General features: G+C 37.5%; 1 protein-coding gene across 37 annotated transcripts in view; it reads left to right on the plus strand.

The window, feature by feature from the left end:
* Nucleotides 1-23,855, plus strand: part of SEC31A (SEC31 homolog A, COPII coat complex component) — a 76,685-nt gene extending 52,830 nt beyond the window's left edge. For 31 of the 37 annotated variants that reach the window (XM_055297126.2, XM_055297120.2, XM_063610295.1 and 28 more), the window contains 5 exons: nt 13,485-13,543; nt 14,900-15,163; nt 17,841-17,960; nt 21,403-21,474; nt 23,262-23,855. In XM_055297126.2, the coding sequence (XP_055153101.2) occupies nt 13,485-13,543; nt 14,900-15,163; nt 17,841-17,960; nt 21,403-21,474; nt 23,262-23,441 (695 nt within the window). In that variant the 3' untranslated portion in view covers nt 23,442-23,855. Of the gene's footprint in view, nt 1-11,567; nt 11,607-13,484; nt 13,544-14,899; nt 15,164-17,840; nt 17,961-21,402; nt 21,475-23,261 lie in introns of all 37 variants that reach the window. The other 6 variants (XM_063610286.1, XM_063610287.1, XM_063610280.1 and 3 more) reach the window with 2 other exon arrangements.
* Nucleotides 23,856-24,411: the final 556 nt, after the last annotated feature.

Consider the following 24,411-nt stretch of genomic DNA (forward strand, 5'->3'; position numbering starts at 1 on the left):
CTGCCTGCCACTCAGAAGAGTATAATACATACAATTATGTACAGTATATAATACTTGATAATGATAATAAACAACTATTACAGGTTATTTATTTACTATACTTTCTATCATTATTTTAGAATGTATTTCTACTAGGTTTTTTGGGGTTTTTTTTTTTGTTTATTTGTTTGTTTTAAGTTAACTGCTAAACAGCCTCAGGCAGGTCCTTTAGGAATTATTCCAGAAGAAGACATTGTTATCATAGAATATGACCACTGTGTTTCAATGCCCCTGAAGACTTTCCAGTGAGACAAGATGTAGAGGTGGAAGACAGTGATATTGAGGATCCTGACCCTGTGTAGGCCTAGGATAATGCATGTTTTTGTGTCTTAGTTTTTAAGAAAAATTTCAAAAGTAAAAAAATATATATATATACATATATATATATATGTATATGTATATATATATATTTTTTTTTTTTTTTGAGATTGAGTCTCATTCTGTCACCCAGGCTGGAGCGCAATGGCACGATCTCAGCTCACTGCAACCTCCGTCTCCCGGGTTCAAGCGATTCTCTTGTCTCAGCCTCCTGAGTAGTTGGGATTATAGGTGTGCACCACCAAGCCCAGCTAATTTTTGTATTTTTGGTAGAGATGGCTTTCACCATGTTGGCCAGGCTGGTTTCAAACTCCTGACCTCAAGCGACCCTCCTGCCTCAGCCTCCCAAAGTGCTGGGATTATAGGCATGAGCCACTGCATCTGGCCATAAATAAATTTTAAAAATAGAAAAAGCTTATTTTTGTACAGCTATACAATATTTGTGTTTTAAGCTAAGTGTTATTACAAAAGAGTCAAAAAGTTAAAATGTTTAAAAGTTTATAAAGTAAAAAAGTTACAGCAAGCTAAGGTTAACAAAATAATTTTAAATAAATTTAGCGTAGCCTAAATGTAGTGTTTATAAAATCGACAGCAGTGTATAGTAATGTCCTAGGCCTTTACCTTCACTCACAACTCACCCAGAGCATCTTCCAGTCCTCTAAGGTTCATTTGTGGTGAGTGCCCTATTCAGGTATACCATGTTTTAAATCTTTTATACCATATTTTTACTGTACCTTTTCTGTGTTTAGAACACAAATACCATGGTATTACAGTTGCCTACACTATTGTGTTCAGTACAGTAACATGATGTACAGGTTTCTACCCTAGGAGTAATAGGCTATATTATACAGCCTAGGTGTGTGGTGGGCTATACCATCTGGGTTTGTGTAAGTGCACTCTGTGATGTTCACACAACGATGAAATCATTTAATGATGTATTTCTCAGAACACATACCCATTATTAAGTGACACATGACTGTATAATATTAAAGTTCAGAGTACCAAAACTTACACACATACACACTGTATGCATCATCCTTAACTACACAAATAAGATTCCAGTAATACACTACAGATACATCAATAGTTTGATATTTTAGAGAGGAATGCTAATTCATTTGTAGAGTTCCAAAAATTACCTTTTAAAACCTGGGTGACTGAAGATAGTATCCTTTCTCAGTAGTTGGGTAAGAATCAGAATTCTTGAGTGAAAGAGGTAGCGTGGGTTGGAGTAAGTCCCCACTTAAAAAGTGGTACAGGGAAGTAGGGAAGGGAATTAACATTTATTGAGCTCATATTGGACATGCTCTAGCACTTGTTATATGTTTTCTTATTTAAGTCTTACAACCTTGAGAAGTAGTAATAATTATTTCTTTAAAAATTGCAGATGAGAAAACTGAGTTTCTTAGGAGTTATGTTTCAGGATTGCACAGTGATAGTCTCCAAGTTGAGATATAAACAAGGTCCCTATCTTCAAAGCCCATGTTCACTCTTCTATACCAGGTAGTTTAGTCCTGGTGTAAATGATAGAAAACTATCATCATTGCAATTTCAAAAATCATCCAGCAACACTGTTTGAGGCATTTGTTACTTTATAATCTAAATTAAATATTTGCATAGATATTCTTTTTCTCCTTAAGCAGAAGTGCCTGTGGCCTTGAGATTAGTCTTTGTTTATATACAAAGTAACAGAATGTTTTAACCTGGCTGAGAAACAGAGTGACTAATAGGAAGAGGAAGCCAGACAACACTTTTCAGTGTTCAGCATGCAGTATGCCTGTCTGCTTTGTTACCTCTTGCACGTTAGTAGTGTGCTATATTTTAATCTGCTGACAACTTTATCTTATAGTAGTCTGCTGTATTTTAATCTACTGACAACTTTATCTTACTTTCTTTTTTGATTTCTCAAAAGTTTTGCTGAGGTTATATAAATAATTATACATGAGGCCAGGCGCGGTAGCTTACACTTGTAATCCTGCCACTTTGGGAGGCTGAGGCAGGTGGATCACCTGAGGTCAGGAGTTGAGACCAGCCTGGCCAATGTGGCGAAACCTTGTCTCTACTAAAAATACAAAAATTAGGCCGGGCGTGGTGGCTCATGCCTGTAATCCCAGCACTTTGGGAGGCCAAGGCGGGCGGATCACCTGAGGTCAGGAGTTCAAGACCAGCCTGGCCAACATGGCGAAACCCCATCTCTACGAAAAACACAAAAATTAGCCAGGCATGGTGGTGCATGCCTGTAATCCCAGCTACTCGGGAAGCTGAGGCAGGAGAACCGCTTGAACCCAGGAGGCGGAGATTGAAGTGAGCTGAGATCGCGCCACTGCACTCCAGCCTGGGCAACAAGAGCGTAACTCCGTCTCAAAAAAGAAAAAAAAATACAAAAATTAGCCGGACATGGTGGCGGGGGCCTACAATCCCAGCTACTCAGGAGGCTGAGGTAGGAGAATCTCTTGAACCCCGGAGCAGAGGTTGCAGTGAGCTGAGATCGTGACACTGTACCCCAGCTTGGGCGAAAGAGCAAAACTCCATCTCAAAAAATAATAATTATAAACAAAAATTTTGTCGTTCCAATATGTCTTAGATAATGATTTTGTTTAAGATTTAGAAAGTCCAGCTGTTCAATAGTTAATTTCTGACAGATACCAGAGACTTTCAAGCCTTCTATTAGTGAACCCCAAAATTATGTGCTCAGGGCTCAGAGAAACTAATGTTGCAATCTGCAAGACATTCATTCGGTAAATTCTCAATGGATACCTGTTTGGACTACAATCAGAATTATCCCAGACAGAGATAATGGAGGCAGAAAAGACCATACATTTCTAGTGAAGAGCAAATTGCTCTGTTATAAATTGAACATATAATTTGTATTTAGGCCAAATTTTGGAGAGCCTTAAGTGACAGGGCAAGGAGTTTTACTTCATATAATACAATAAGAAAGAAGTTTCTCATGAAGGATTTTGAACTGCTGAGTGGTGCAGTCAAAGTGGTACTCGAGGGAGATTAATCTGGATGTGGCCTTGCAAGATAGATTGTTTGCAGCACAGCAGAATTAGAGATAAGAAAACAGGCTCTTTCCTAGTTCTAGGTAGGAGATGGTAACAGCCTGAGTTGGGATAGTGCATTGCCGTTTCTGTGATGGCAGCACAGGACAGCAGGGAGTTTTCCCTGTTTTACTATGTAGGATAACTGCCTGTCACTTTTGTTTCTGTTTGTAGGAGGGAGAGCATTTTCAAATAAGAAGACTAATTTAATTTATGTATATAGTCTTGTACTTCTTCACAAAGAAGAGTCTTGAAGGGGAATAGTACTGTATATTCTCATGAAACAGTGTTCTGAAATTTAAAAAAATTTTCATGAACATTCCTTAGGCGAATTATAGCACCTGGTTTTAACTATTCAAGTAAAGGAAAGCATGATATCCTTCCTTACTTTTCTTTGGATAATTCTATCTTGTGTCATTAGAAAATGACTTCAAGGATTCATGTCTTTCTAAATTTTCATTTTTAATTTTGTGATACTCATTTTAAACCTGCGACATGCTAGGCTTATAGGGAAAGGAAACATAAATGGTTGACAAAGATGTGCTATTCTCTCTATTTCAAATTAATGTTCTAGCCAAAAGTCTCTATGCTTTTGGCACTAACATTTTCCCTGAGTCCACTGAAAAGTATCTTAACGAGTGCATAGATTCTACCATTATGCTCCTATAAGAGTACCTAAGAAGGTTTCCAGTGAGAAGTGGGATTGGGTAAGGATGCTGTGCAACTCCACCCATGCATGTGAGACCAGCAGTTCCCTCTTTCTTCCCCCAAAGATTCTCTGGAAGATAAATCTGTACACCAAGGTGGATAAGACTCCATAGTATTCAGTGACGTGCTATATTTATTTTTTAAATGAATGTTTCTTGGGGCGGGCACAGTGGAGTGCGTGAGCCCTGGAGTTCGAGACCAGCCTGGGCAACATGTTAAGAGCCCATCTCTATAAAAAATACAAAAAATTAGCCAGGCGTGGAAGCACGTGCCTGTATTCCCAGCTACTTGGGAGGCTGAGATGGGAGAATCGCTTGAACCCAGGAGACGGAGGTTGTGAGCTGTGATCGCACCTAGGCGGCAGTGAGACCCTGTCCAAAACAACAAAAAAAACTTCCTTGGTTTTTATTAATTTTTCACTGTAGGAAGTTTTTAAAAGACTCAAAGTCATATAAAAACTAAAATAAAAATTACCTATAATTCTACTGCCCAAATATAACTACTATTAATTTAGGTTTATTCCCTTCATACATATACATACATACATAAAAGCTTGCATTAAAGTTTTTATTGTGGTGAAATATATATATATTTACATATATATTTATATATATATTTACATATATATATTTATATATATATTTACATATATATTTACATATATATATTTACATATATATTTACATATATATATTTATATATATTTACATATATATTTATATATATATTTACATATATATGTACATATATGTATTTATATATATGTACATATATATTTATATATATGTACATATATATATTTATATATATGTACATATAAATATATATGTACATATATATAAATATATATGTACATATATATATTTATATATATGTACATATAAATATATATGTACATATATAAATATATATGTACATATATATATTTATATATATGTACATATAAATATATATGTACATATATAAATATATATGTACATATGTATAAATATATATGTACATATAAATATATATGTACATATATAAATATATATGTACATATATAAATATATATATGTACATATATATTTATATATATGTACATATATATATTTATATATATGTACATATATATTTATATATATGTACATATATATATTTATATATATGTACATATATATTTATATATGTACATATATATTTATATGTGTACATATATATTTATATGTATATATATTTATATATATATGATAAAACTTATTTTAACCATGTTTAAAGGTACAGCTCTGGGGCATTAAGTACATTTATATTGTTTTGCAACCAGCAAAACTTTAAAAAAATTTTGGGGGTACATAGTGAGTGTGTATGTTTTTGAGGTACATGAGATATTTTGATACAGGTATACAATGCATAATGATCACATCAGGGTAAATGGTAATTGGAGTATCCATCACCTCAAGCGTTTGTCATTCTTTGTGTTGTAAACAGTCCGTATACTCTTTTAGTTACTTTTAAATGTACAATAATTATTGTTGACTGTAGTCACCCTATGGTGATGTCAACTAGATCTTATTCAGTTCTATCTAACTATATTTTTGTACCCATTAGCCATCCCTGCAGAACTTTTTTGTCATCTCATACTGAAACATTGTACCCACTAAATAATAGCTTCTGTTCCCCACAGCTTCTGGTAACTACTGTTTTACTTTCTGTCTCTATGTATTTGACTATTCTAGGTACCTTATGTAAGTAGAATCATGCAACATTTGTCCTTTTGTGTGTGGCTTTTTTGAATGTCATAATGTCTTCCAGGTTCATCTATGTTGTAGCATGTATCAGAATTTTTTTTAAGGCTGAGTAATACTCCGTTAGCATGTATCAGAATTTTTTTTAAGGCTGAGTAATACTCCATTGTATGTATATACCACATTTGTTATTTGTTATTCATCTGCCGATAAGACACTTTGTCTATTGTGAATAATGCTGCTGTGAACAGGGATGTGCAAATATCTGTTTGAGTCGTTGCTGTTAATTGTTTTTTTTTTTTTTTTTTTTGAGATGGAGTCTCACTCTGTCGCCCAGGCTGGAGTGCGGTGGTGTGATCTTGGCTCACTGCAACCTCCGCCTCCTGGGTTCAAGCAATTCTCCTGCCTCAGCCTCCCAAGTAGCTGGGACTACAGGCATGTGCCACCACGCCCAGCTAATTTTTATATTTTTAATAGAGATGGGGTTTCGCCGTATTGGCCAGGCTGGTCTCGAACTCTGACCGCGTGATCCACCCACCTTGGCCTCCCAGAGTGCTGAGATTACAGGCGTGAGCCACCGCGCCCAGCCAATTTTTTGGTGTATATACCTAGAGGTGGAATTGCTGGATCAAACAGTAATTCTACATTTAGTTTTTTGAGGAACCACCACACTGTTTTTCACAGTAGCTGCACCATTTTACATTCCCGCCAGGAATGCACGAGGGTTTCAATTTCTCCACATCCATGCCAATACTTGTGTTTTCTGTTTTTCAGTAGCCATCCTAATGGATTTGAAGTAGTAATTCATTGTGTGCATGCATTTTTAAAGAATTAGGATCATAACACAAACACACACATACACATAATTTTACATCTTACTTTTTCCTTTTTTTTTGTTCCACTCTGTCACTCAGGCTGGAGTGCAGTGGCTCCATCTCGACTCACTGCAACCTGTATCTCCTGGGTTCAAGCAATTCTCATGCCTCAGTATCCCAAGTAGCTGGAACTACAGGTGTGTGCCACCACGTCCAGCTAATTTTTGTATTTTAGTAGAGACGAGGTTTCACCATGTTGGTCAGGCTGGTCTCGAACTCCTGACCTCAGGTGATCCACCCACCTCAGCCTCCTAAATACTGGGATTACAGGTGTAAGCCACCATGCCTGAGCTTACTTTTTTCTTAATATTACACCGTGAACCATTTTTCCATGCCCTTAAAGTCATGTCATGTTTTAAAAAGAGTAAAAGATTCATCCCCACTTCATAGTTTTTTGAAAGAGTTAAAAAAGGATAGGGAGGATTATCTCCTCTTCAGTTTTCTGAGACATTTCTGTTCAAGGTTAAAATGTACTGTGTTGATATATTTTTTTAAGTGTTGACCAAGAGTATCATTTTTCACATCCATAATGAATCTCCATGGTATTGTCTTCTGTAGATATTTATGTTCTTCATGTAGCTCGTTTTATGTCCTGTCGCTATTAAAGGATGTCTCTATAAAGTAGAGATCAGTTAAACTGTTTGTAAAAAGTCATGTTTAGGCCAGGAGTTGTGGCTCATACCTGTAATCCCAGCACTTTGGGACGTCAGAGTGAGTACATCACTTGAAGTTAGGAGTTTGAGACCAGCCTGGCCAACATGATGAAACCCCCATCTCTACTAAATATACAAAACTTAGCCAGGCATGGTGGTGAGCACCTGTAATCCCAGCTACTCAGGAGGCTAAGGCAGGAAAATTGCTTGAACCCAGGAGGCAGAGGTTGCCGTGAGCCGAGATTGTGCCATTGCACTCCAGCCTGGGTGACAGAGCGAGACTCCCTCTCAAAAATAAATTAAATAAATAAATAAATAAATAAATAAAATCCTTGAGTAGGAGAAGTTTTTTTTAAAGAAGTCACTAAATCTAAATCTATAAAAGCAAAAAGGATTGAAAGCGGTTAGAATTATAATTGAGACAAAACTGTACGTTAAATTAATAAAAGGACTGTTGGGGTTTTGCTAAAACACATGGCTTAATACATTGCATGGTTTGAGGTTAGGAGGAGTGGAGTTAGGCATATGTTTTGGGAGAGGGGTACTTAATTATAAAATATTGCCTTCTATTCAGCAGACCTTCCCCACCCTCCTTTAACTTATTCGGGCTAGCCAACTGACTGTTCCTCCTGAGAGGCTTGTTGGTTCTGATTCTATTCGGTTTTACCCCTAATTTGGAATTTGATTTTATTATGATTTGGTGTCATTTTACCAAGGGGACATAAGAAAATAGTTCCACAGACTTTTTTGTGCTGCTAATAGTTGGTGAAGTCTGGATACCCTCCCAAGCTTTAACACCCACAGCTTAAAAGCAGTCCTCATCTTCTGTACCTTCTTCTCATGAGGAAGGGGAAGAGGGCATGTTGTTTTGACCTGACTAAAGGGTCAAGCCCAGTGTATTTCCAATACTTCCAGGTTTGTATTATACTACCTCTCTCAGCCAGAAGCTGAAGCCTGGTGCTAGAGAGTGCATTAGTAGTTGGGAATCAGGTCAGTCTTCTATTGGAATGCACACACAGTGACTCACCAGGCATTTATGAACTATAGTGTTATGCAGTCATATCTCACATGGAGAGCTAGGTTGTAAAGTCATCATTTAAGATAAAAATAGAAAATCACTTACAGTCAATTATCCTTGATCCTTTTTACAGTTAAACCCCAGATGAAAAAGTTGGCTTGCATTTATATCTTGTATGAAAAACATCTGTCAGTAAACATTAGAATTGCACTCTACTCAATGAGATTTCAAACTGTGGGATTACCTCTCCTGCCTCACAGTTTCCCTGGGACATGTGCTTCTTCAGTAGAGTTCAAACTAAATTGAACTCACTATATTTTTTCTATTCTTTTACTGCCTATTTAATTGCAGAATGAAATCACAATTTTAATTTCTCCTCCCTCCCTCATCAATTAATGATAGCTGAATCCACATAAGTTATATGTCTCACATACTGACATTGCATACCCTTGATTTGAGGCTAGGCCTGGCCTGACCCTAAGTATTTGACAATTGGGATTGCTATGTTGTCAGCCTGTTTTTCTCTTGTCTACTGCTAGAAACTTTGGTTTCCTATAAGAAGTAGTGATTTCTGGGAGACTTGTGCTCAGTCTGCAAATCTGTGTATTCTTGTTTGTTTGTTTTTTATAATTATACTTTAAGTTTTGGGTTACATGCAGTTTTGTTACATAGGTATACATGTGCCATGGTGGTTTGCTGCATCCATCAACCCGTCACCTACATTAGGTATTTATCCTAATGTTATCCCTCCCCTAGCCCCCCACAGGCCCCGGTGTGTGACGTTCCCCTCCCTGTATCCATGTGTTCTCATTCTTCAACTCCCACTTATGAGTGAGAACATGCGGTGTTTGGTTTTCTGATCTTGTGATAGTTTGCTGAGAATGATGGTTTCCAGCTTCATCCATGTCCCTGCAAAGTACATGAACTCATCCTTTTTTATGGCTGCATAGTATTCCATGGTGTATATGTGCCACATTTTCTTAATCCAGTCTATCATTGATGGACATTTGGGTTGGTTCCAAGTCTTTGCTATTGTGAATAGTGCCACAATAAACACACGTGTGCATGTGTCTTTATCGTAGAATGATATATAATCTTTGGGGTATATACCCAGTAATAGGATTGCTAGATCAAATGGTATTGCTAGTTCTAGATCCTTGAGGAATCGCCACACTGTCTTCCACAATGGTTGAGCTAATTTACACTCCCACCAACAATGTAAAAGTGTTCATATTTTTCCACACCCTCTCCAGCATCTGTTGTTTCCTGACTTTTTAATGATCGCCATTGTAACTGGCGTGAGATAGTATCTCATTGTGGTTTTGATTTGCATTTCTCCAGTGACCAGTGATGATGAGCATTTTTTCATATGTCTGTTGGCTGCATAAATGTCATCTTTTGAGAAGTGTCTGTTCATATCCTTTGCCCATTTTTTGATGGGGTTGTTTGCTTTTTTCTTGTAAATATGTTTAAGTTCTTTGTAGATTCTGGATATTAGTCCTTGGTCAGATGGATAGATTGCAAAAATTTTCTCCCATTCTGTAGGTTGCCTTTTCACTCTGATGATAGTTTCTTTTGCTGTGCAGAAGCTCTTTAGTTTAATTAGATCCCATTTGTCAATTTTGGCTTTTGTTGCCATTGCTTTTGCTGTTTTAGACATGAAGTCTTTGCCCATGCCTATGTCCTGAGTGGTATTGCCCAGGTTTTCTTCTAGGATTTTTATGGTCCTAGGTCTTACATTTAAGTCTTTGATCCACCTTGAGTTAATTTATATAGCGTGTAAGGAAGGGGTCCAGTTTCAGTTTTCTGCCTATGGCTGGCCAGTTTTCCCCAACACCATTTATTAAATAGGGAATCTTTTCCCCATTGCTTGTGTGTGTCAGGTTTGTTAAATACCAAATGCTGGTAGATGTGTAGTGTTATTTCTGAGGCCTCCATTCTGTTCCATTTGTCTGTATATCTGTTTTGGTACCAGTACCTTGCTGTTTTGGTTACTGTAGCCTTGTAGTAATGTTTGAAATCAGGTAGTGTGATGCCTCCAGCTTTGTTCTTCTTGCCCAGGATTGTCTTGGCTATGTGGCTCTTTTTTGGTTCCATACGAAGTTTAAAGTAGTTTTTTCCAATTCTGTAAGAAAGTCAGTGGTAGCTTGATGGGGATAGCATTGAATCTATAAATTACTTTGGGCAGTAAGGCCATTTTCACTATATTGATTCTTCCTATCCATGAGTGTGGAATGTTTTTCCATTTATGTCCTCTCTTATTTCCTTGAGCAGTGGTTTGTAGTTCTCCTTAAAGAAGTTCTTCACATCCCTTGTAAGTTGTATTCCTAGGTATTTTATTCTCTTAGTAGCAATTGTGAATGGGAGTTCACTCATAAATCTGTATATTCTTACAGAAAGGACCATATGAGGTGGTTACATTATTTGCTGGGCCTATTCTCATTTATATGCACAGCGTGACCCCAGAAATTACAGTTTCTGCAGAGTACAGACCACTGGGGCCTCCTAAATCCAGCAGTGAAAAATGATACCACTGTGCTAGGATAGGCACGTTTATCCTTATCAAATGCGGGTTGAAGTCTGTAGGATGTGTAGAAATCACCCCATTTCTCCACTTCCCTGCTACTTCAAGAGGGTGTTGGACCAGCAGCATTCGTATCATCAGGGAGATGGCTGCAAAGACAGTATCTAAGGTTCTATCTATACCTAATGAATAAGAATCTGCGATTTAACAAGATCCATAGCTGATTTGGATTCACAGCTTTGAACAATACCAAAATAGACACATTAGGTGAATATGCTAGGAAGTGCTATCCCCTCAGTGATATTTCTGAGCTTCATTAGTTAAATAGTAGAAAAACAATCCATGCAAACAATTAGGGAAACATTGTTATTTTAAATGTGAAGGGATAAAATTTTCTCTTAAAAAAGAACAGTAAGAAAAAAGTGATGTTTAAGAGTTAATTGGATCTAACAACTTAAATAAATTCCTTCTGTCAAAAAACTACTTACTTTCTTAATTAGAAGACATTTCACATGACTTGGTTAAAAAGTAAGTTTTGTTCTCTTATTAAATTAATTTACACTTTCTGGGGATTAATGAAGGGAGAAGAAACAATTATAAAATGAGTAAAGTTTAGAATGTCTTCAGTAAACACTGTTAAGTAATTTTTACATTTTGTCTACAGAAAACCAGTCTATCCAAGACCAGGCACCTATGTTGGAAGGTGAATTGGTTGTAAAATATACCTTTGGAAATCTTTGAATAATTGAATACAATTAATGAATGGACATTAACAATAATGCATGTGAACTTCAAAGATGATGATATCCCACATCTGATCAGGATCATACTTTTTCTTTGACTTCCTAATTGAATCAAATTTTACAACTGATTGAATTTACGTGATTACACAAGTAGCTTGGTTATAAAGGCTGTCTGTTTTATATAGAAATAAAGAAAACAACTATGCCAAGACTGTCTTGAGCTATGGGTAAGACTAGAAAGTGATTGCAGAGATTTGAATGATTAATCTATGTAGAACCAGAAGTTTAAGAATTTGTTAATCAGAAAGCAGCGTATGAGTTAATATTGTGTGGTTAACTCTTGACTGTTTTGAGCCATATCTGATTTTCTGTCTCCTAGTAAACTTCTAAGAAATGAATTCTGTTTTTATTTTTTTATTTTTATTTTTTACTTTTTTTGAGACAGAGTCTTGCTCTGTCGCCCAGGCTGAAGTACAGTGACACAATCTTGGTTCACTGCAACCTCCACCTCCCAAGTTCAAGCAATTCTTCTGCCTCAGCTCCTGGGTAGCTGAGACTACAGGTGTGCACCACCACACCCAGCCAATTTTTGTATTTTTAGTAGAGACAGGGTTTCACCATATTGGCCAGGCTGGTCTCGAACTCCTGACCTCAAGTGATCCACCCGCCTCAGCCCAAAGTGCTGGAATTACAGTCATGAGCCACTGCACCTCGCCTGAATTCTGTTTTAAAATCAAGACAAGTAAGCGCTGGTGGTTAGTTGAAGATCTGTATTTTTTAAAGTTTCTATGACTTTGGTTTGACAGTTTTCTTGTGACTTAATATGTATATCAGTTAAACAAGTACAAGTTAAAATATTGAAAGAACGTTTATTGGAAAGGGAATAATTTTTTGTCTTTACATATATACATACACAAAAGTTTCTTTAGCAAGTATCTGGTTCCTTATAGAGGATATCAAAACTCACCCTTAGTGAAATGTAAAAGAATTAATTGTGATTTAGAAATTATTCTTATTTCTAGCACTTTGTATTCCTTTTTTCTTTAAAGATACTGGCATTAAAATACTTAATAAGTTCTGCTACTGTTGTTCATTTTTCACTTTGAAATAACAGGGTTTTTTGATTTGTTAGTGTGCATGTTTTTTTTTTAGAGAAAATTTACTACAGTTGGTAATATTTTAATTTTATATTTGCTATCAGCCTGCAAATTTTTTTTTATGACGTTAAAAATCTTAACACAGATATTTGAATACACTTTTTTACTTTGCTTATAATTCCCGAGGCAAAGATGATAAAAATTACTAGTGTTACATAGTTGGAGTCTGCTTTTTTCTTAAGAATATTTCTACCATGTTTAGAATAGATGATTTGCTCATGTTGAATTGCCTTGTTGGCAAATAGGAGATTGCTAATTTTATTCTCTTTTTTTATATGTTGAATATATCAGAAGCCTGGTTTTTTTTTTTTTTTTTTGGTTTGGTTTTGTTTTTTAGCAGACTTTGTATTTTCATTATTAGGAGAGAATAGTAAACTGATCTTTGAAAGTCATACACCAGTATAAATAAAAACTTCACCACCCTAAATTTAGCACACTCTTTCACTTTAAATGGAAACAGTGTCAAGATATCTTACCTACCAAGTGAAGGCCTTGTTCCTATTAAGAGGTGTGAGTGTGAGAATCCAGGGCTACATAGTGATCCCCACACTGGGCTGGTAAAACCTTTGTGACAGTTATTTCGGGGTTAAGGCAGAATTTTGAAGTATTAGGTGATCGATTCAGTTTTATTTTTTTCCTTTCAGGATTCTAAAGGAAAACATTCTCTATTATCTGTTATAGGTCCTCAGAATGGTTGGAATGACCCTCCAGCTTTGAACAGAGTACCCAAAAAGAAGAAGGTACTAGAAAAAGATGTCCATCCAATGGCCTACAGATGTTATGTTAACCACGTAGCCACTTGGAACACACTATACTTCACTGATCCTTTTAAAGGCGAAGCTTACTGAGTGATGTATTTAAAGTGTATTTCAACATGCACCTTCTAATCCATGGAGGGAAGGAAAGGAACTAGAAAACAGGATCATCAAAACCTTGTTCTGATGATGGTGATATAAATTAAAGCCCCTTTAGAAGGCAAGATATACATTCCCAACAGGCCTCTTTCAAAAAGTAGGAAATTTCAGGCTTCAGGGTTGCTTTCTTTTTTTTTTTTTTTTTTTGAGTTACTTTGGTCTTTGGGTTCTACTAGTAATCATGAATTGGCCATTAAATTTTGGACTTTTTCTATCATGTATAGTATGAGTGAAATAGCCTTGTGGCTGAGTGCTATACAGATCTCAGTGACTGTTAAGAGCTGTTAGAGCACAAATTAAGATGCTGCTTTTTGCCCAAGCCATTTTTACTTTTAAAAAAATTCCTAGTGACCTCTTTCCCCAACTATACTAATGAGAGGCCATAATATAAAATTAGGAGGCATTAAATGAGGAAAGAAACCCAATATTTAGGTTAGTATTAATCAGAAACTGAATTTAGTACTTTTAGTGTGATAGAATTGCCAAATAATGTCTACTTAGGTATCACATTCTGATCATATTAAACACATGTGCACATACACGCACATGCATACTTGGCACCTCTGATTCCAGTATTGCTACATACATTTCTCCAGACCTGATACCCTCTTTCAAAAATGCCATGGTGCTTATAATCCCAGCACTTTGGGAGACTGAGGTGGGTGGATCACAAGGTCAGGAGTTCTAGACCAGCCTGGCCAGTGTGGTCAAACCCCGTCTCTACTAAAAATATAAAAATTAGCTGGGCGTGGTGGCACGCACCTGTAATCCCAGCTACTTGGGAGGCTGAGGCACGAGAATTGCTTGAACCCGGGAGGCGGAGGTTGCAGTGAGCTGAGATTGCGCTATTGCACTTCAGCCTGGGCGACAGAGCGGGACTCTCTCTCAAAAAAAAAGCCATGGTTTTAGCTCCCCTTTATTGGGGATAAGTATGGGAGGGTAAAGGGAGACAAAGAAGTCCAGGTTTGAGCTCCCTATCCCTCTTAGCCAAATCAGCTCTATTTTTATGTTTTACTTTGTTTACTTTATTCTGCATAAAATTTCATTTGAAAAAAGTATTCTACTGCTATTAAAAAATTTGTTTAGCTGTGGTATAACTTAACTCCCTTATTTTAAGCTGAAGAAATGTTGCTATTGTTTTTGTTCTTACTCCTGGTGTCTTTCATTTCCATCTTTTAACAGATGCCTGAAAACTTCATGCCTCCTGTTCCCATCACATCACCAATCATGAACCCGTTGGGTGACCCCCAGTCACAGATGCTGCAGCAACAGCCTTCAGCTCCAGTACCACTGTCAAGCCAGTCTTCATTCCCACAGCCACATCTTCCAGGTGGCCAGCACTTCCATGGCATACAGCAACCTCTTGGTCAAACAGGCATGCCACCATCTTTTTCAAAGCCCAACATTGAAGGTGCCCCAGGGGCTCCTATTGGAAATACCTTCCAGGTAACAGTAAATTTGTAGAAGTGGAATGGGAAGATGGCTGTGTTTCAGTATATTTTCTTTAATGTGCTAACTTTTATGATTACATGATTATTATTAAACATCTAGACAACCTAAACAAAAAATAGTAACTTTTTTTTTTTAAGATTGATCATGTATGTATATTATTTTTCAATTACATGGCCACATACAAACTTCTCTAGAAGAAGGTTATACATTTGAGAGTGTTTGTTTACTATAACTTGGCTTAGTCAGTAGCCATAATTTAAAATCAGATAAATCATCTCTGCATGAGGTTGCTAAGCAAAAGCTGTTTCCAAAGATTTTTCTCTTTAAAATAGAAAATAAAAATGTAGTGAGTTATATATTTTTATGTGTATATATAAAAGCTAATAATACAGCCTTATCTTCAGATAGAGATAAACATTTTTTACTTGCTTTTCACACACAAACAGCCAGTTGGCAAAGTCCTGCATATTGAAAAATTTAACACATTTCTACATAACACACTTAGACATAGAGTTAAGTATTTTGATCTATTCATGAGAGAAGAGCTTAGATCAAAGTTCAATATAAGAAGATGAAACAAACTCCTGCCCAAGTAAAAAAACTAGTTCTGCTGTCTGTTTCTGTCTTTGATTCATTGAAGTCAAATTTGTAAAGATTGTATCTCTTGTCACAAGAGTATACTTTACCGTTAAGAGGTAATATGCCTGAAGCCGGGCGCAGTGGCTCACACCTGTTATCCCAACGCTTTGGGAAGCCGAGGCGGGCAGATCACCTGAGGTCAGGAGTTCGAGACCAGCCTGGCCAGCATGGCGAAACCCTGTCTCTACTAAAAATACAAAAATTAGCTGGGCGTGGTGGCGTGCGCCTGTAGTCCCAGCTACTCGGGAGGCTGAGGCAGGAGAATTGCTTGAACCCAGCAGGCAGAGGTTGCAGTGAGCTGAGATCGTGCCACTGCACTCCAGCCTGGACGACAGAGTGAGACTCCGTCTCAAAAAAAAAGATAATATGCCTAAGGAATTTTTAAACATTAAGAGTTGCATTATAAAAACATTTTGACAAAGATGAGAAGAAATGGTTTTCTGAAAAAATAAAAATTAATTATAGAGTTGTATTTAAAAAAAATAAAAAAGATTACAAGCCTGTGTTATTTTGGGAAGCTACTCAGCCACTTATCTTTGTTTAGACCTGGGTTCTCATGCTGTACTCACCTAGACCTGAACCTTAGTTACCATCAAAAGAGAAAGATACATAGTGTTCAGCCAGGCTATATAGCCAGCTGCCTGCCTACTTGGATGTCTTGGAGGCACTTCAACCTCAGCATGTCCAAAACCTAATTCATACTCTTCCTGCCAAACTTAGTCATCTTTCCTTGTTTCCTGTTATCAGTGAGTGGCACCATAATCTTTTCTGTGGAATCCAGGCAAAAACCTGGGGATCATCTTTATACACTTTTCCCTTTAACCTCTATTTTAAATCTCCCCAAGTCTTGTCGATATTACTCCAAAATATTTTTTGAATCCTTTCTTCTCCACATTTCTACTGTAGTCCATGCTACCTTCATCTCTAATCTTCATCAGTGCAGGAACCTTCTAATTGGTCTGCCGATACCTACTTTGATCCATCTCTAATTTGGCCTTTTTTCCTCTTTGCCTAAAACATTACAGCTTCCCATTGTTCTCAGGATAAGGACCAAAATATTCAACATTGTCTGGAAGACCTCAGTTCATACTCCTTGTTCTCTCTCCTCCAGCTATACTGGCCTTTTAGCTCCCTTTTACCATGATCCTTCCTTTGTACATGTTATTCCTTTCGTCTGGAATGCTCTTTTTTCCTCACTTAACTGTTCAACTCCATTTTGTCCTTCCAGTAAAATTTCCTGAAGAGAGCCTTCCGTTTCCTTCAGTCAAATCTCAGTTATAGCATCTTTTGTTTCCACTAAGTGTTAACGTACTGCAGTTGCTATTTTACATACTTTGATGATGTTTTTAAACTGTGCCTCTTCCATTAGCCTGTAAACTCCCTGAGAACTGAGATCATTTCTGTATTGGCTCACCAGTAGTGCATAGCCAGTGCCTGGTACATAGTTGCCTAATATTTTTTGAATGAGTGAAAGAATGAACTAATAAAACTTAAACATTTCTTCTTTGTTCTTTCATCTGTATACTCAGCAGCATTGGGATGTCTTCTCTCTTAATCTTTGGCTTAATCTTGCAGTTTTGATCACAGCACAGTTAACAACCTCTAAGAGTAAAACAAAGAATAGAAGAATGCCAGCATACACGTAAATGAGCCAACAGGCAGAGCAAGCAGCCATTCTAACCAGCCGAGTGTGTTTTCCAGTGCCTTGTTTTTATTCTCTGCTGGCACATACTTAGTTTCCCATCAGTTATAAACAATATTGACCAACATACGTTACCTAAATTAATCAACTACTTTGTATCCAGTCCTGCATATGAAAATCCAAACTGTAAGAAGAGTGCCTACACTTTGTACTAGATATCTGGTTTTTATTTTTACTTATCGTAAGTGATTTCACACATTAAATTTTAATTTGATTTTGAATAGGTCTATGTACAAGGTTGTCGGTTTCTGTTTATCACATAGATTCAAGATTGCATATATAACGTAGCTTCTGGTCATTTCTGATCAGTTTTTGGTGTGTTTCTTCCAGCATGTGCAGTCTTTGCCAACAAAAAAAATTACCAAGAAACCTATTCCAGATGAGCACCTCATTCTAAAGACCACATTTGAGGATCTTATTCAGCGCTGCCTTTCATCAGCAACAGACCCTGTATGTATTTTTTTTTTTAATCATATTTTGCTTAATTAGAAGAATCCTTGGCCAGGCATGGTGGCTTATGCATGTAATCCCAGCACTTTGGGACGCCGAGGTAGGTGGATCATTTGAAGCCAGGAGTTCAAGACTATCCTGGCCAACATAGCAAAACCCCGTCTCTACTAAAAATACAAAAAATTAGCTGGGTGTGGTGGAATACACCTGTAGTCCCAGCTACTCGAGAGGCTAAAGCAAGAGAATTGCTTGAACCCAGAGGGCAGAGGTTGCAATGAGCCGAGATCATGCCACTGCACTCCAGCCTGGGTGACAGAGAGAGACTCCATCTCAAAATAATAAAATAAAATAAAAGAATCCTTTATGGAGTTCTTCTATAATTATTGCTTGAAGTCCTACAAGGTATATTTCTAAAAAGTTTGTACAAAAGTAATAAAGCTAGCACTTACATAGTTTGCATTACATATAGAAATATATTTAATTGCTTTTTATATATAAATGTACTTAATCTTCACAATAACCTATGGCAGATAGATTTGTCATTTTTATTTTACAGACAAGAAAAGTAAGGCAAAGAGCAGTTAAGTAACACTTCAGGTCAGAGCCAGCATTCAAATCCAGACCGTCTGGCTCCAGAATTCGTGCTCTCAACCACCAAGCTATAATGCCTGTCATCAACAAAACTGTATTTGGCACATAAATGGAGCATAATGATGCTATGCAAGAAACTCAGATTTGGGATTTCTTTATGAGCTTATATTGAAATTGTTAAAAGTAGATAGATCATCTTCTAAAGCTTTGCAGAGATGTTAAAGATAGTTAAATGTTTTAGATATCGGAGGCATATTTACATTTAAAGCAACTGATTTTACTTAGTTTACTTAGGATACCCCTGTACTGCAACAATAAACATTCCACAAAGCCAGTCTTAAGTGAAATTTCATTTTCTGCTAGCATACATTGAATATTTTTAATCATTGGCTACTTGTCTGCATGAGAAAACAACTTCTAGGTCTTATTGTTCATCAGACATTGAGTATTAATATGTGCAGCCTTCTGCTGGTCAGTGGCTTTGTGGAAAGCCATTTTCTGTACTGAAAGGATCAGGAAAGCAGTTAACATAAACCTCAGTGCTTGACATTCTGGGAGTGATGGGAAGACCAAGGTGGAAACAAGAGAGCAGACGAAGCTGATAACCAGATACATGCTAGCCCTTATGCACACTTCTAAATAGACAGGCCATAGTCATTCAAAAATGGAAGCATCTGAATAAGAATGACAAAACGCCAATTCTTCAGGCATGAGTCAGTATAGAGAGGTTGGGAAGACACATAATACATGGCCCAACTCAATACATTTTTTGTTAATTTACCCTTCCCTCGGTCATCGTATTCCTCTTGGATACCGAGGAGCTCTGGGTAGTAGAGAACCATAAAAGACAAAGTGTTCCTATAATTTCTGTAATTAGTTGGGGAAGAAGTTCTAATATCCTGCCTGCCCAGCTGCCCTTGCCCCGTTGGGGTAGGGCCCCTGTTTGTAGCTAGATAAGGTTAACTTTTTTTTTTTTTTTTTTTTGAGATGGAGTTTCACTCTTGTTGCCCAGGCTGGAGTGCAATGGTGCAATCTCGGCTCACTGCAACCTCCGCCTCCCAGGTTCAAGAGATTCAGCCTCCCTAGTAGCTGGGATTACAGGCATGTGCCACCACGCCCGGCTAATTTTGTATTTTTAGAAGAGACGGGGTTTCTCCATGTTGGTCAGGCTGGTCTCGAACTCCCAACCTCAGGTGATCCGCCCGCCTCGGCCTCTCAAAGTGCTGGGATTACAGGTATGAGCCACCGCACCCGGCCAGGTTAACTTTGAGCAAGGATTGTAAGGTTTCCTTTCCGCAAAAGTTCATTTTAATCAGTAGTTGGAATAGTTTTTATAGCATGGATGTATCTTATTTTCACTTTATGTCTAAACAGCACAAAGTAATTTTGCCACACAACTTGGTATGTAGCATCCTTGATGGCCTGTCTCTTCCCCTCTCTTCTCCAAGCACACTGGCATTCCTTCCTTGAACACACCAAGAGCACTTTAGCGTCAGGACTTTATACTTGCTGCTCCTTCTGCCTGGAACTCTTCCTCCACATATCTGCATTGTTTGTTTCCTCCCAAGTTCAAGGCCTCTGCTCAAATGTCCCATTAGCCATCAGGCTTTTCTTTATTACCCCCAACTCCCAACATGTTTAGCCCCCTTCCTCTATTAACTTTTCTTCATAGCACTTACCACCATCTGACATGCAATATATTGTTCATTTAGTATCTTTTCTCACCCAGTGGGATATGAGCTGCATGACATACAAGACTTTGTCCCTGGTACAGCACATAATAAGCAGTCAATAAATATTGAACTAACATAAGGCTGTGGTATGATGTAGAACATTAAGTTAATCATGTAATTTTAAAACTGTTAGTTTTAGTTTTAGAATAGTTTCTTTGATTATACTTTACGGTACTACGGTAGAGAGAAAAAAAAGCTTTTTAATTTAATAATGTATTTTACTACTTCCCTCAGTAATCTTAAGCTGCCAAAAGATAGTTTTCTTTCTTTCTTGGTGCTTTAAAGGCTTAGAAAAAGGCAGGATTAAACAAATGTAACTAAGTGTTTGAGTAGTATTTTTGAAAGGTTAAAACAAGATTCCACAGTTCACCTATATGTTTGCCTTCTACCACCCATAATCGGCAATAACTGTACTTAGACCTTCTTTTCTGTGATACACTGACCCATTGCTGCCTCCTGATGCTTGCGAATATAGTGCAAGCAAACATGCATATATACCTTATCAAGTGAGTTGCAGTTCATATGAAATCTAATCAGTACTCTTTTGTGTACTGGAAGGAAGTCTCATCCTTTCCTCATCCTAGTCCCCTCCACCCTCCACCCTCCACCCTTGATAGATGATTGATCTCTGTTCTAATAATCTGTTCAAGTTTCTTTTTTTCTTTTTTTTTTTTTTTTTTGAGACGGAGTCTTGCACTGTCACCTGGGCTGGAGTGCAGTGGCGTGATCTCAGCTCACTGCAACCTCCGCCTCCTGGGTTCAAGCAATTCTCCTGCCTCAGCCTTCCGAGTAGCTGGGATTACAGGTGCCCAGCACTACGCCCAGCAAATTTTTTGTATTTTTAGTAGAGACAGGGTTTCACATGTTGGCCAGGCTGGTCTCAAACTCCTGACCTCATGATTTGCCTGCCTTGGTCTCCCAAAGTGCTGGGATTACAGGCGTGAGCCACCGCGCCCGGCCATAATCTGTTCAAGTTTGTTAGTTGTAGTTACCTCCATTTCTTTATAAAATGAAGCCATTAAACATTTTAAGTATAAGGTTTAGTGCAATGAGATAAGGCAAGTTCTTAGGTTAAAAGTTAATGTTAAAATATAACATCTGTTTTTTCTTTCCTGCAGCAAACCAAGAGGAAGCTAGATGATGCCAGCAAACGTTTGGAGTTTCTGTATGATAAACTTAGGGAACAGACAGTAAGTTTTGGAGAAAAAGGATTTATGATAATCATTTATTCCTAGTTGCTAGTAAAACAGTTGTCTTATCAGCACTCCCATTTAGTATGCATGGGGGCAAAATTGTCATGACAGTTAGAGAATGGGCATGGCTGTGTCTGAATCATAAATTCCACTCACTGGGGTTAAGGGGATATGGCTGTGTGTGTGTGTGTGTGTGTGTGTGTGTGTGTATGTGTGGTGAGAGAGACGTTTTAACCCTCTCATAACGAGTATAAATACAAACTGGCCTGTGTTGGCCATAAGGTGACTGACCTTCTGCTGTTCCTTTTATATGGCCCACTTACAAGAAATCAAAGAGTATGCAGATACTCTGTTTTCCAGGGACTAAATCTATAATCTTTCTCATAGTCTAAGACTCTTGATCCTTTTCTTTTAGGATAGCCATTATACAAAAGCAAAGCCAAATGTCGCCACAAGATGAATAGGGTAATGTGCTGTAACTATGAAGATAGCCAAGAGTAAGAAGTCAGTTCACTATGTTTGTTCTCTTGTCCCCACCTCACCATTCTTTTCTAAAATTGTCTTGTTTTATTAATGAAAGCACTAGGAAAGGAGAGGAAAAAAAGAAGTGGAACTTTCTTTTTATTTTTTCCATTTCAGCATTCCTCTACCCCATTCCCCACCCTCAGTTCCATCAGATGAAAATAACCATTTCTCTCATGAGAACCAAACTAAAGAAAGTTGATATAACAGTGGAAGTAGTGTGGTCCTTGGACTGATCCAAAATAAAGTCTTCTTGGTGGGCACAGTGGAATATGCCTGTAATCCCAGCTACTCAGGAGGCTGATGCAGGAGGATCACTGGAGCCCAGGAGTTTGAGACCAGCCTGGGCAACATAGCAAGATCGCATTTCCAAAAAAAAAAGAGATACAATTAGTGTATACATCTAGATGAGTATATATTAAAACTTTTTTAAAAAATGAGATCAAAATAGGCCAGGCATGGTGGCTCACGCCTGTAATCCCAGCACTTTGGGAGGCTGAGGTAGGCAGATCACCTGAGGTCAGGAGTTTGAGACCAGCCTGGCCGACATGGCGAAACCCTGTCTCTACTAAAAATACAAAAATTAACTGGGCATGGTGGCACACAGCTGTAGTCCCAGCTACTCAGGAGGCTGAGGCAGGAGAATCGCTTGAACCTGGGAGGCGGAGGTTGCAGTGAGTCTAGATCGTACCATGTACTCCAGCCCAGGTGACAGAGTGAGACTCCATCTCAAAAAAAAAAAAAATCCAAATAAAGTCTTCTGTAAAGTATGGACACCTATGCCAAGTAATGACATAGTAAAAAAAACTACAGGTTTTATACTTTCAAGAGATGACAGGATTATAAAAAGCAGGTAAGAATTAGTAAATTTGGGCCCTTCCTTTGAGATATTATGATTAAGAATCTTTAATCTCCTTTTTGTGCATAGGAGAATTTTTTAAAGTTCTGAGGCTCTCTTAAGTGGAGAGAGAAATTAGCATTTCAGTTTGGAGAGGAAATCGGGCTGCTTTTCTGTAACAAAATACCTGGCTTATACATGTATAATTCATAAATAACTTATTTATGTAAATCATTTTGTTGTGGTTCTACTTGATAACTGTTGCTTGGTTCAAGAAACTTTCTAGAAATGCTAAGTGGTTTATATATTTTTATAATGTTTGTTTCAAATTCCACTTAAATATCCGGGTTTAATGTTTGTGGAGGATCTCATGGGAAATTCTCCCTTAATTTAATTCTTTCTCTTGGTTCTACTTTTGTTTCAGCTTTCACCAACAATCACCAGTGGTTTACACAACATCGCAAGGAGCATTGAAACTCGAAACTACTCAGAAGGATTGACCATGCATACCCACATAGTTAGCACCAGCAACTTCAGTGAGACCTCTGCTTTCATGCCAGTTCTCAAAGTTGTTCTCACCCAGGCCAATAAGCTGGGTGTCTAAAAGGACAGCTTCTCTTCCACTCAATATTGCCATTTTTCCAAAGAAACATGTTAAAAAAAAAAAATTATAAGACATGGACCAGTCCTCATTAGCATGTTTGCATAGCAACCAGTCAAGAGCATTTACGCTATTTCTGCCGATATACTCACCTTAGAACTGCTCAGAACCCTGGTGCTTTATTTTTGTTTTAATCTTTTGTTGCCAGTGATGATTTTCCTATTCTGCAAATAGTGTATTTCCTGGATTACACATAGTATGGTTTCCTGAAGTATTCTGATAAATGTGTTTTTTAAAACCTCAATATACTTTTTAGAAAAGGAGCATCTGGTTATGCATAAAGCAGAGCTAAAACTAAATTTCTTTCGTGTCCTCCCTACTTCCTCAATGTCAATCAGATTAAAGTGTGTAATCCTATTTTATGTGTGTATAGTCTTTTTTGAAACAGCTGCTTAAAATTTAGTTTTTTTGTGTGTCTTAGGATTCCTGAGTAAATAATTACATCTACAAACTGCTGCATGGGTTTTAGCAGATATTAATAAAAATGGGATCACTGGCTTTAACTATATAGGAAAAGACTGGACATTTTTATTCTGTAGAATGCATTGAGCTTTTTTCTATTTGTAAATGTTTCAATATTCTGCTTGAGTTTTAAGACTAAATTATGTCCATTTTTTGCTAGAAATTTTTTCACCTATTTTGTTTAAATTACCTATAGCTGTGCCAGGCATGGTGGCTCATGCTTGTAATTCCAGCACTTTGAGAGGCCGAAGCAGGCAGATCACCTGAGGTCGGGAGTTCGAGACTAGACTGGCCAACATGGAGAAACCCTATCTCTACTATAAAGTACAAAATTAGCCGGGCGTGGTGGCATATGCCTATAATCCCAGCTACTTGGGTGGCTGAGGCAGGAGAATCGCTTGAACCTGGGAGGCGGAGGTCGCGGTGAGCTGAGATCATGCCATTGCTCTCC

Source organism: Symphalangus syndactylus, chromosome 10, assembly GCF_028878055.3.
Source record: "Symphalangus syndactylus isolate Jambi chromosome 10, NHGRI_mSymSyn1-v2.1_pri, whole genome shotgun sequence".
NCBI lineage: Eukaryota > Metazoa > Chordata > Mammalia > Primates > Hylobatidae > Symphalangus > Symphalangus syndactylus.